General features: G+C 38.3%; 1 protein-coding gene across 2 annotated transcripts in view; it reads right to left on the minus strand.

Annotated features, from left to right (window-relative positions):
* Positions 1-12900, minus strand: part of LOC306995338 (shisa family member 6) — a 106322-nt gene extending 93422 nt beyond the window's left edge. For both annotated transcript variants that reach the window (XM_079606882.1, XM_079606881.1), the window contains exons 1-2: positions 12817-12900; positions 11090-11893 (exon numbers count right to left, since the gene is read on the minus strand). In XM_079606882.1, the coding sequence (XP_079463008.1) occupies positions 11090-11634 (545 nt within the window). In that variant the 5' untranslated portion in view covers positions 11635-11893; positions 12817-12900. The remainder of the gene's footprint in view (positions 1-11089; positions 11894-12816) is intronic.
* Between the last annotated feature and the right edge of the window lie 466 nt (positions 12901-13366).

A 13366-nucleotide genomic window follows, 5' to 3' on the forward strand; every position in this document is an offset into this window, starting at 1 on the left:
GTTTACATATTTGGTGACTGATTCTGGAAATGGAGGCGCCCTTATGGGCAGTAATGTTGACTAGTGGAAAAGTTTGGTACTGCAGCAGAAAACTAACATGACTTTGCCTCAACAGAGGATGTGATTGGATAACTGGACAAACCAACGGACCAATCACATCGTACAGGATCTCAAACGTTGGTTTGCTTTTAATTCCCTCTCAAAAGTCTCTCACGCGATTGCGTTCCCAAGCACCAGACATCCGAACGAGAGATAACCTTTTATTGAGTTCTGAGACACGTTTATGATGTGTAGCCAAATTTTATGATGTACTGTACAAAAAAAGAGCCACAGTGACAGCAACTTCCCAGAGAGTGACTATTTTGTTCTCTTGAACACATGGAAAATTTGCTTTATTCACAAATGTTTTATGCAATATTCCAATTTTGCGAATAAGTTAAATTTGTCACGGTGTCTGGTTGTGTTTCCCCGGGTGTCCACTAGATGTCCTTCTTTCCCCCGGTGTCATGCACTAGAACTCCATTCCCCACAATTCTGTCTGTGTAATCGCACCCAGGTGTCTGTTGTTTGTAATCACCAGCTGTCTCTCGTTTTCCCTTTGTCATTCATGTATTTAATGCCCTGTTTGTCTCTTGTTCTGTGTGTATCAATGTTCTACGTCACACCACGTTTGTTTCCCGAGTTTCTCCTGTACCTAGTCTGTTTGTTATGTTGTCATCTGCTCTTTTGGATATTGACCCTTGCCTGCCTGGACCACGTTTTTGGATTATCCTTTTATAAAATAAAGCCTTGTTTACTGCATCTTGGATCCAGTCTGCTTTCTTCCTCAGCGGTTCGTGACAAAATTCGCAACTTTGGATGGAAATATAGCTATATACACCCCTCTTCCCTATATCAAAATATCAAAATCTAAAATCACTGTGGTTACAGTAACACGCTCACAAAGAAAGTGGGCAAAACAATGAATGTAGAAATACAGCTACCAGACCAGTGTAATAGAACAATTCAATAATCCTTGTTAAGTCTGTGCTAAGTGATATTCAGTTTTTCTTCAACTTCATATCATGACCCATGACAAGCTGGTAAACAGCAGTACGTTTCACATCTCATGCACAACCTAAAAAAGGATGATTTTGACGACTTCACAGATAAAAAATTATAATAATTATCACTAAATAATGAACATTATGAGCTGCACATTTCTGCTTTTAAACGCTTTAAAGTGTAGGCTATGGCTTTGTGTACATTTTAAGTGCCTTATTGAAACTGTCATTTTTGCCTAAATAAATAAATGACCAAATACTAAATCAATAAATCAAAATGATCTTCTATGGTAAATCAACATTTTCCAAAAATGTTTTTTCATAAGTATTCACAATCTTCTAAGAGGCCGTTTAGGGTGTGACACACACACACACACACGCACACACACACACACAGGATAAATGCATTGCTAGACATGCAGGTGATGCATCGCCACACAAACATCCTTCCCTGTTTTCGGCGGATCCTCATCAAAAGCCATTCAATTGTCTGGAGTTAATATATGCAAGACGCTGCTAAGGGTAATTTGGGCCTGAGTGCTACCCTGTTTGCTCTAAAGACACAGCCAAACACAGCGTGAGTTAATTACATCCTCACAAAACAGCCCGATGCAGCCTCTGGGGACACACAAGCACCATTTCTGAACAAATCAAGGCCAATTTCCCTCATTCCATCACCTGGATTGGGTTGAATGGTGAAACATATGGGGGCTTTAGAGACTCGATGTTGCTGAAGCGGGAATTAGACACTTTAACTGCACACTCACTCAAACTCACTCACTCTTACTCATCCAAACTCTGGTTGCATGTTTAAAGTAAAAGCAGTGATTGAAACTGTGATGCATTAGACGTCCAAAATGTACTTTGGCCACACTTGCCAATGGAGAGTGAATTGACACAATTACAATTACCTGCATTATTACATTCCGTATTTAACACAGTAACAAGTGTCATATTTCATGTTCCTTTCATTTGTTAACTGATGTTCAGCTGTTTTATTAGTTGACTTATTTTCACAGTACGTGTGTCATGATGGTCACAGATGTGGAGATGGACTGTATCTTTTATTTATTAAAATATCCCTCACAGATCATGTTTTCAAGTCATGTGAAGTTTGAATGTGACGTGGCAAAGCAGTGATATCAAGTGAGCGAGTTATTTACGTTTTAATTGGTTTTCACGGTAACACCATTATCTACTAATGCAGACCGATTTGTTGATGCGGAACGCGCCGGAAAATGAAAGGCGGGATTTATCGTGAACATTGTAATAGGCCAATCACAGCGCATGTGACTTTTCCCCATTCGTTCTTAAAGAGGCCATGTTATATTTGTTTTTGGGCTCTACTCTAGTAGAGTTTTTCATGCTTCAATGTTCAAAAAACACATTATTTTCTACATATCCTCTCTTCCCAGTTCCCAGTCTGTCAGTAACGCTTGGTTTAGTTTCTGTTTCTATGAAGCCCCTCCTTCTGTAAAACACAATGTGCTCTGATTGGTCGCCGGAGAAGTGTGCTGTGATTGGTCAACCGCGTCAAGTGCGTGTTTTGGAAATGTCGCGCAACTTACCATAACCTTACTAACTACTAACTCTACTATTAACTAACTCAACCAGGCCTCGTCCCTTTTTTTCTGCGTATGCCTTGGGCGGGAATTATTTAAATGAGGAATATTGTGATGTGTTTGTTCCCCGAAGAAAACTCAAGAAGTTTCAGGGAGTTCAGAAACAGTGACACTGATACAGAGAATAACTCCCGCTGGAGAGACTTTGTAACTTTGCAGAACTTGAGAGAGACTGCTTCACTGAAAAAAAATGCGTTTCTTAGTATTTTTGTCTTGTTCCCAGTCCAAATATAACAAAATTATTATATTAGAAAGCATTTACTAAGTAAAATGACATAAGAAAATATATCTTATTTTCTGAAAGAAAGAAAAAATTAGGGAGTTTTTGCTTAAAACAAGCTAAATGATCTGCAAATGGGGTAAGAAAATAATCTGAATTCAAATGGAAAACAAGAAAAATAATCGTAATTCAAATGGAAAACAAGATATTTTTCTTACTTAATTGGCAGATAATTTAGCTTGTTTTAAGCAAAAACTTAATGTACACAAAAAAATGGTTTTATGGCACTGTTCTTTTTACCCAATTATGTTTTGTTAAAGTAACACAGATATATGTATTTTACCACCAAAACACTATTATATTGCGTTTAATTATCTTAACCTGTATAATTTTCCACTATACTTAATTATCAATCGTTAAACTAATGTAAAGGGTTTAATTTCACGATAAAAAAACAACAACCTGATGTGGTGTTTTCCAGCATATTGGATAAAGACGGCGTGTGAAGAAGGTTGAAAAGTTCATGGCTTTTTCATCAGAGCTAGAAGTATCAGCCATAGAAAATATAAAGTTAATCTATAGGCAAAGTCTTTCATTTATGTTAGTATTTCGGAAAGTCTGTTCTGGGATCCTTTTAAAATATTGCACAGAAGAAAAAAAAATGTTGTCTGCTTGTTCAAATTGCTTCATTAAAATGAACTTAAGCAACACAATTGCTATACATTTTGTCCAAACTTAATTTGATTGTGTTCAATCTGCTTAAATATCTGTATACAATTTAAGTTTACTTAATCCATTTGTGTTGGATTACATGAATGATTTGTGTTGCATTAACTGAAACTGTGCGGTGCTTGTTAGTTCCCAGCATGCTTTGCATTTACAGTAGCTGAATTAAGAGAGAATAAATGTTGAAATTAAGTGTTATTTTATGTGTTTTTGAGAAAATGAGAAAAGAGGAAGACTTGATAGTCTCCAGTGGCTGAAGGAGCATATACACCTTAGCATTTAAAAATGTTAATAAGTGCTATTATTAGTTAATAGCTAGCTATATAGTCTAGAAGTGCAATTGATAAATCATGTAAATCCAACTCTATCCAATAAACTAGAGCATGTTCATTAAACTTAACTAGTTTAAGTTACAGGGAAGCAATTCCATTGATTTGGTTGGACATTATTATTTCACATAGATTTTTTTTTTTAAATCCATTAATGTTAATATAAAATAGTACTTGTGTGGACCCAATGTCCATAACTGAATTAAGTTATTTTAAAGAGTAATTTTTTTGAGTGTAGTTTTTTTTTTAGTAAATGCTTCTTGATATAAGAAGTTTTTGATATTTGGACTGGAAACAAGACAAAAAAAATGCCGAAAAGCATTTTTTGCGGTGTTCCCACTGTAACTTTAACCATTGTCGTCACCGCTGTACAGTGTCACTTTAGAAAAATGTATGATTTATACGCTTTCTAATGTCATGTTTTGTAATATTTGCGTTGTCTTATTTTTATACTGATTATTATTTTCCTCATCCAATTTTTTGAAGAGACAATGCCTCTCCTCGGAGGAAACAAGCCCCGGCCAAATGGGTCAATCAAAAGACGAGTTTATTTCCACAGCATTCTTTTTAAAGCACTGAAATCGAGAACAACGGTGACAAAGTGGTCTGTCTGAGTAAAAAAAAGTCCTTCTCTTACGTCAGAGCGAGCTCGGATTGCATCGGAGCGTGTTCCCGAGGAGACTGATCAATAAAAGCACTCGGATCACCCGCGGAGGCTTTCAAAACACGGCCTCTCTGAAGGTCACCGGTGAATCTGCATGTGCTGAACACAGCTGCCACCTCTTTTAACCTCTTCCTCTTTTCAACTGCGGCTCACAGAGACCTCGGATGCCACGGGGAGCTGGAAAATTATCCGAAACTCAGCTTTTTTTTTGCCACTGAGACGCGCGGTTAATCGTGTGTTCCACTCAAACTGCTAATGTACGGCTGTCAGGTTATAGAGCATAAAGCTTTATGCCATCAACGTCACTGGTAAACCAGCTCCAGGCAATCTGATTGGCTGGAATAAACACTCCCAGAGTGCTTTTTACCGGATACAATAGACATGTTCGAGTTTTCCCCGTGGTCCGCGCCGGCCGAGCCATGACAGTGATGTGAGGCTTTAAAACGCTCTAAGGTCAGAACTGAATCAGTATTTGCTTACAGAGCTCTGGAAGTCAATTTGTGCTGAGTGCAGAGTGTGAAAACCATCTAAAGTCTTTTCAACAACTGCTAAAGCGGATGGAGAGGATCCACTCCGGCATGTTTCCACAGAGTTCTTTAAATAAAATAAAAAAAAATGACGGTTTGGTCGTCGTTTACTCACCTTTCAAAAGCCTTAAAGGATTAGTTCACTTCAGAATTCAAATTTCCTGATAATTTAATAACCCCCACATCAACCAAGATGTTCATGTCTTTCTTTCTCCAGTTGAAAAAAAGAAATGAAGGTTTTTGAGGAAAAAATTCCAGGATTTTTCTCCATATAGTGGACTTCAATGGGGTCCAACGGTTTGAAGGTCCAAATTGCAGTTTCATTGCAGCTTCAAAGTCTCCACACGATGCCAGCCGAGGAATTAGAGTCGTATCTAGCCAAACCATCGCTCATTTTCTAAAAAATGTTTACATTTATATACTTTTTAACCACAAATGCTCGTCTTGCACATCCACGAATTTACGCATTAGGCTACGTAATCATGTTGAAAAGTCACGCGGAACTCCGTAGGCGGAAGTACCGACTTAGTGTTTACAAAGCGAATGTGCGAAGATGGAGTCAAACACCCTTTAAAAAAAAAAAAAAGGTGAAACGATGTCGGACAATTTTGAAGTTGAAGTTGAGTTTTTCGCCCTACGTCAGGTTACCGCCTGACCTTTCCAACGTGATTACGTAATGCGGGAAGTCGTGGACGTGCAAGACGAGCATTTGTGGTTAAAAAGTATATAAATGTTTTAGTTTTTTTAGAAAATGAGCGATGGTTTGTCTAGACTCTAGATACGACTCTTATTCCTCGGCTGGGATCGTGTAGAGACTTTGAAACTGCAATTTGGATTTTCAACCCGTTGGACCCCATTGAAGTCCACTATATGGAGAAAAATCCTGGAATGTTTTCCTTCATTTCTTTTCGAGTGAAGAAGGAAAGACATGGACATCTTGGATGACGTTTGGGTGACTAAATTATCAGGATATTTTAATTCAGAAGTCAACTAATCCTTAAAAATTTCCAAATAAAAAACATCGACTGATTTTTGTACTGTATATTGCATGTAAATTCCAAGATTATGATCATATATTCATGGCATTGAACTCTCATTCATTATACCTTTTAGCCAAGTCATGTTCTTTCGGTCTTATTTCCTGACTGGTGAATCTCTCAAGGACTTTTCTTTATTCTGCCATTTTCTCCCAGAGGCTGTTCATTCCCTGGCCATTTCAGCAGGTGTCTAAAGCAGCACAGCGCCATCAATATTTAAACAAAGAGAGACAACACGCTGAGACGCGGCAGGGGGTTCTGGGTAGCTGAGAGATGGAGAGTCATCACACGGGGATGAAGAGATCGGACAGGACTGCAGCTGCTCGCCCAATCACATTCCTCATTATGTCATCACCGCGAGACAATTAGATGGCATTATGATCAACGAAACGTCTCAATATGTCACTCGCTGTAATAAGACCGGTGAAAAAGATGCTGGCTCTATTGATTCAACAAATATGTCTGCGTTTAAGGCGAAGAATAAAACTCTTGGCTCATGTAGGAAGCAAAACGCAAGTTGGTGAAGAAATGTTCAGGTCATATTTCACTCAAGAAGTATATTGTGCGCAAACAAAGTTAAGTTTGTTTCTAGGGTGTTGTAAGATTTTAAGATTCCTGATTATTTAGAAGACATTTAGGCACTATTTTCCCAAAGAAATCAAATTAATATATATTTTATAGTGCTGGGCAACGATTAGGCCTAATCGTGATTAATCGCATCCAAAATAAAAGTTTGTGTTTACATGATATGTGTGTACTGTGTATAATTATTTTGTATATATAAATACACACAGCTGCATACTTATTAAGAACATATATATTTATATTATATTTATACATAATTTATATATTATATCTACATATAAATATTTTATACAGGTGAAACTCAATTTTTTTTAATTTTGTGCAAGTTCATTTATTTCAGTAATTCAACTTAAAAGGTGAAACTATTATATTATATAGACTCATTACATGCAAAGTGAGATATTTCAAGCCTTTATTTGTTATAATTTCGATGATTATGGCTTACAGCTTATGAAAACCCCAAAATTCTAAATATCGTGAAAAGGTTTTCATAAGCTGTAAGCCATAATAATCAAAATTATAACAAATAAAGGCTTGAAATATCTCACTTTGCATGTAATGAGTCTATATAATATATTAGTTTCACCTTTTAAGTTGAATTAGTGAAATAAATGAACTTTTGCACAATATTAAAATGTTTCAAATTTCACCTGTATATAAATGAATACAAATCCTTAAATGTATACAGGCATGTGTGTGTATTTATATATACAAAACATAATTATACAGAGTACACACACACATTACGTAAACACAAACTTTTATTTTGCAGAGATTAATCGCAATTAACCGTTACCCAGCACTAATACTTTATTAAAATTACCATTAAATTTACTCTAGTTTAGTTTCTAGCAAGTTCTATGATGTAAACAATTTACATTATACATTAGATTACAATAAAATAATATATCACGTTCATGTTCGCGTTACAATAACGAGAGTTGAGAATTGCATTTGTGATATTCACCCAAGTAAAGCTTGGGGGAAAATGTAATTATGTAACGCAATACAATAGTAGACTCTTTCTCAGCACAAATGAGTCAAAGTTAGCTCAAATTAAAACCCATTATCCCAAGGGCTAATCCATCTTTTACCCAGAATGAGGACATTATAATACTTTTGTCATTGTATCATCAGTCTCCAGTATAACAATACATTATGAGGTCAAACCACAACCTGCCCTTTATAGCCACATGAACTCCATATTTTTGTGATCAATTCATTAATGAACCAGCCAGAGATGAGAGAGACAGATCTTGTCCCTTATTGACCGAGTCCTACACAGACGTTCTCCTCAGAGATCCCGCATTTCATGTGCCTATGCTCTTCAAACACACAAAAACACACACAGTACATCAAGAGCTTTCCAGCCCTGAGCTGTTTTACTACACATCTGAGCTGCTGGGTAAACACACCCATCATATATTCAACTGTATTTTTGCTGCAAATCACCAGCCTCACACACACACACAGTCTAAATGAAGCAGAGCAGTTTCAAATGGTGCTGGTTAAAACAAATGTCCCGGAACATTCTGTAATACTGGAACGAAACGTGTTGTCTCTCTGAGACACTGCGAGCAGCAGGGACGGTTTGTCAAGTAATGACGGAGAACAAGACGGGTCTGAGATGGGACATCTGAGAGTTGAGCCACAAAACCTTCTGAGAAATGTTTAGGATTGTGTTTAAGACACATTTCATACTCTTTTTTTCATCATCATAAGAAAAATCAACAAATACGTATGTCTGAGGGAGACACCAAGTCCCCCTGTGGTGAAAATCAAGCTGTTAATGTTGTTTATATGTCTACAGGTATGTGGTGTTTTTAATATGCTTTAAGACAAACCATGTGCAAATTCATAAGTCGACAGCATTGCTGAGTATTTTCTGCTTAAAACTGCAGTGAACCAAAGACAGTCTCAAAAACACGCTTTGAAATCGCTGGTGTTTCTGACGTCACAAACTACCTTGTAACCAATCAGATCAACGTGTGATTGTCAACGAGTAGATCTCTGAGCTGGTGTGAGTGTGTGGAGGCGGGGCTCATTTGCATATTCATAGATCCGCGCATACTAAATGAGGCAAGGGTGTAGTTACATTCAAGCTTTTTTAAGGCATGAATACATGAATACAAGGAAAATATGTAATTTTGGTGATCAAATATGAGTTTTAAAAGATAAAATGATTGACTACAGGGGGACTTTAAAGATAAACTAGAGCAAGTAGTATGAAAGTAAAATGAAAGTAAGCTAATTTAAGTTGTGAATGTCATTAAGAAAATGTCAGGTCATATTTCACGTTATATTTTGAGTTAAAAAAAAGATTGTTTCTAGGAGCTGCACAATTTTAAGATTCTTGATTATTTTAAGGACAATTAAGCACATATAAATATTTCAATGTAATTGATGTTAATGTATTTGGTCTTGGCGGACTAGATCTGTTACGCTACTGCTGTTGCAGAGCAAATATAGGCTTCCACTGCTAATACACACAGAGATGCTGCTGTGAACATGTCAGATCTGCTGCTGCTGCATAAAGACACATATAAATCCTGTAGCAGATCTAGGCAGGTGGAGCTGGGGAGGTGGAGGGGTTCAGATGAACTAGCTTACAGCAAACACTGAAACAGACTATGTAAATGTTGAGCAAGCGATCTCATTGGCTGCAGGATCAGCACAGGCCAATCAGCTTGTGCCATGTGGTAATAATGTGATTGGTTGTAGATTGCATGTAAAGGACCGATCAGTCTGCGCCCTCTAGAGTTTCAGGACAGGACGTAACTATATTACATTAATATTTTTCATAAAAATGTTTTTTAATTATTTATTTTTTAATAATATCAAAATATTTGTATATATTTTTAAAATATCATACGGGTTTGGAAAGACATGAGTAAATAACAACAGACTTCTCATTTTAAGTATGCTGCTCACAAGTGTCAAGCGGCTGTAGAGAATGCCAGTCCGTCCTCACAAATCCAATAAGCCTCATTGTGAGCACCAGCCAAACTCTTATCAGACTGTCTGAGCTTGACTCATATTTGGTACATGTATCAGTTCGATAAGAATACAGAAATGTGCAATCTTCAATACTCTCAACAGCTCTGCACAGGAGCGACTTCTTGAAGAGTGACTTGGCTAAAAAGGCCATGATGTCAGTGTTACATCATTATTAATATGAGAAATTCATTGTTCTCGGTTAACATTGTCTGACATAAATCGAATAAATAAACAACTCAGATAAAACATAGAAGAGAATTTGACCTTGCTCTCTGAAATTTCTCCTTCTTTTTGACAATGACGAACCGCAGGACTATAAATCTGTCTTATTGACAAACTGCACCATGAAGACCTAGTTCTAGTACTACGACGGTTTCCAGTTGACCTCCATCTCAGCACAAGACTAATGAAATCCAGAATCAATCCCTCCTAGACACAGATGAGTCCTAGATTTAATACAGTATGCAATTAACTATTAATATTCCATCTTAGCCCAGAACCCAGCGCTTCATTTGAGACCGCAAAAGCTTTCACTCACGGTCTAGTTTACGTACTGTATGTTCCAACTGAGACGTGTTACAAGGTTTCTTTCGGTTCTCATTTCCTCATTCAGTCTCATGCACTAAAAAAGACAAATCACATGTAGTCAGTGCTCTTTAAACAATTTTAGGGAGTTTCTATCAAACATATTGCGTGAATACGGTTCTATGAATATGCAAATGAGCCACGCCTCCACTCACTCACAGGAGCTCAGAGATCCGCTCGTTGACGATCACACGTTGACCTGATTGGTTACAAGGTAGTTTGTGACGTCAGAAACACCAGCGATTTCAAAGCGTGTTTTTGAGACTGTCTTTGGTTCACTGCAGTTTTAAGCAGAAAATACTCAGAAATTCTGTCGACTTATGAATTTGCACATGGTTTGTCTTAAAGCATATTAAAAACAGCACATCGACACATAAACAACATTAAAAGCTGGATTTTAACCACAGGGGGACTTTAAGAATGTCTTGTAGTGTGTGATGCACCACGATTTTCAAATCTTAGTAGTATGTGCAGGTCTGAGATTTGAAAGAAAAAAAACTATTTGAAGACTCTGCATGCGTGATGCTACCAGATTTCACAGTCGAGCCCGTCTTTAGTGTGAAGAACATATAAAAAGAACCTTTTTTGACTATAAAGAACCTTTTGTGGAATTGAAAGGTTCCATTGATGTTAAAGATTCATGGAACCTTTATTTTTTAGAGTGTTAACAAAGCTACGCCACCCTTAACCTTCAATACTTCTTTCTAGTGATGCTTTAACCCAAAGTTTACCCAAAGAGTTTTCTCAGACTTACCTGTGGACGTTCATCTCTTGAGGCGGTCTGGTGGCTTTATCATAGGCCACTTTGGCAGAAATCCCCAGGACGATAATGAGTGTGATGACCCCGCAGGTGATGTAGACGGTGGTGTTGGTCTGGTCCAGCGCGGGGTCATACGTGTCCCCTGTGGGTGCCGGCGAGGGCGGCTGTGTTTTGATCCAGTCGGGCGTGTTGTAGTTGGTACAGATTCTCTGATCCACTCGTTTGGCTTTCACGGGGCAGCAGAAGCGAAGGAAGCAGCTCCCGCAACAGTACCTGTGGTCGGTGTTGTTGCAGGCGAACTCTTTGTCGAACTGACCGCTTACGTCGTAGTACCCTAGACAGATGTCGTGATCACCGATGATGGGCGCCTGGACTTGCGTGATCCGCCGGGGAGCCACCGTTGGAGCAACAGTGCTGTTGACCTCCTTCAATTTCGGGGGTCTCTTTGAAGGGGGTTTGCTCCTCTTGGTCGTGGATGCGCTCAGGACGCACAACGGGTCTAGATAGACCAACAGAAGCAGGAGATGTCGTATCTCCATTGCTTCAGGTGGTGATGTGGGTTTCGCCTCGCTTTAGGATTTCTTCAAACCGACCCTGACCTGCTTGTCACGCACTTTTGCGGGTCCTCCATTCTCCATCTCCGCGTAGCATCATTTCAACAGTCCTCCTCCCTTAAGACTCACATTCTTTAAGGCATAAGCGCTTACAGAGTCAAGACAACAACTGCGCAATGCCCATTTCACCTTGAGTGAATGAAGAGAATATAGGTTCTCAAACTTACTCAAACATTATGTCCGTCTGAAAAAGAGATGCGAGACGGAAAACAATTAACGGACACAATTTAGGACAGTTTCTCTTCTCAGTTAATGTCTGAAACACTACAGCAGTGGTTTTCAATACTGGCTCTGCACATGTCTGACATACTTAGTTCAGTTGGAGATCAGACCAAATGAGCTGATGATCTGAATCAGGTGTGATAAATACGGGCATACAAAATGTGCAAACAGAGGGTCTCCAGAACCAGGGTTGAAAACCACTGCACTACAGTCTAAACATAATTTCAGCACCATGGACAGCACACAAATCATAGTTCAGTTTGTATGAAAGCCTATATTTCTTGACAGAAAAAAAAACACATGAAGACTGTCAACGCTTGCAAAGCTATGAATAGTGGATCTATTGGTGTGAATCTACTGTATAATGCCATCATATGCTGCATAAAAGATATAATTGTTTTTTTTTTAAATCAAAACAAAGCTTCAGAGTTTACACACATTAATATACAAGAATAAATGCATTTAAATGTAAATGAATTAATTATTAAACACATGACGATATTTACATACAATAAAATGAATAATTTACTGTGTAAAAGGAAACAAACTTAATTTATTTCCCGTTCCCATTTACACTGATTCCCGTTAAGTAAAGCTGAACATGTGCTACATGTGGTAACATCCAAATGAACAGGTTTAAAAAACATAACAAGACCGAATCAACCTGACTACTCAGGGTGTCTCCAACAAAAGTAATTTTTTAAACGCCAGATCGGTTAGACATTGCTCCTTAAGCAATCGACACATTTTCACTTTTACAGTAAATTAAACCGAATTAATACACATTTAAATCACAATCTCCTCATGTTACCTCTGACGTTCCACATACAGTCATGAAGAAGCTACAAAGTGGATTTAACTCGGCAAAAAATGAACAGAACTTACGCGTTTAGTGCGCTCGACTCCGGGATGTCCGTCACTGCGTCTCCGAACCGAACAGAGCTGAGAAAGAGAGAGAGAGAGAGAGAGAGAGAGAGAGAGAGAGAGAGAGAGAGAGAGAGAGAGAGAGAGAGAGATTCTCCTCCGCTCTGACCCGCCCTCTCTCCCTCTCCCTCTCCCTCTCCCTCTCTCTCTCCGAGTCGGTGTACTTGTAAACGTCAACAGCGAGTCAGGTAATTACAAACCCGTCTCGGGTAAACGCACGCCTGCTCATTCCTGCAGGCGTTCCTTCCTTAACAACCTACACCTCTCAACAACTGCATTAGTGTCGTAGACAGCCTTTAAACACACACAAGAAGACATGTTGGTGGATCATTCCTGTGAGGAAAACATACGCTTCTTAGAACTGTACTTTGCTTAGGCCTACATTACTTTGTTCTATATAGTGCATTATATATATCTATATAGTATTTTTGAAAAGCAAGAAAGTATTACCAGGCAGTGGAATCGCGGGGTTTTCTGTGCGTCTCTGTTTTTCTCTCACGAACAAGAGAAA

Source organism: Phoxinus phoxinus, assembly GCF_949152265.1.
Source record: "Phoxinus phoxinus genome assembly, chromosome: 1".
NCBI lineage: Eukaryota > Metazoa > Chordata > Actinopteri > Cypriniformes > Leuciscidae > Phoxinus > Phoxinus phoxinus.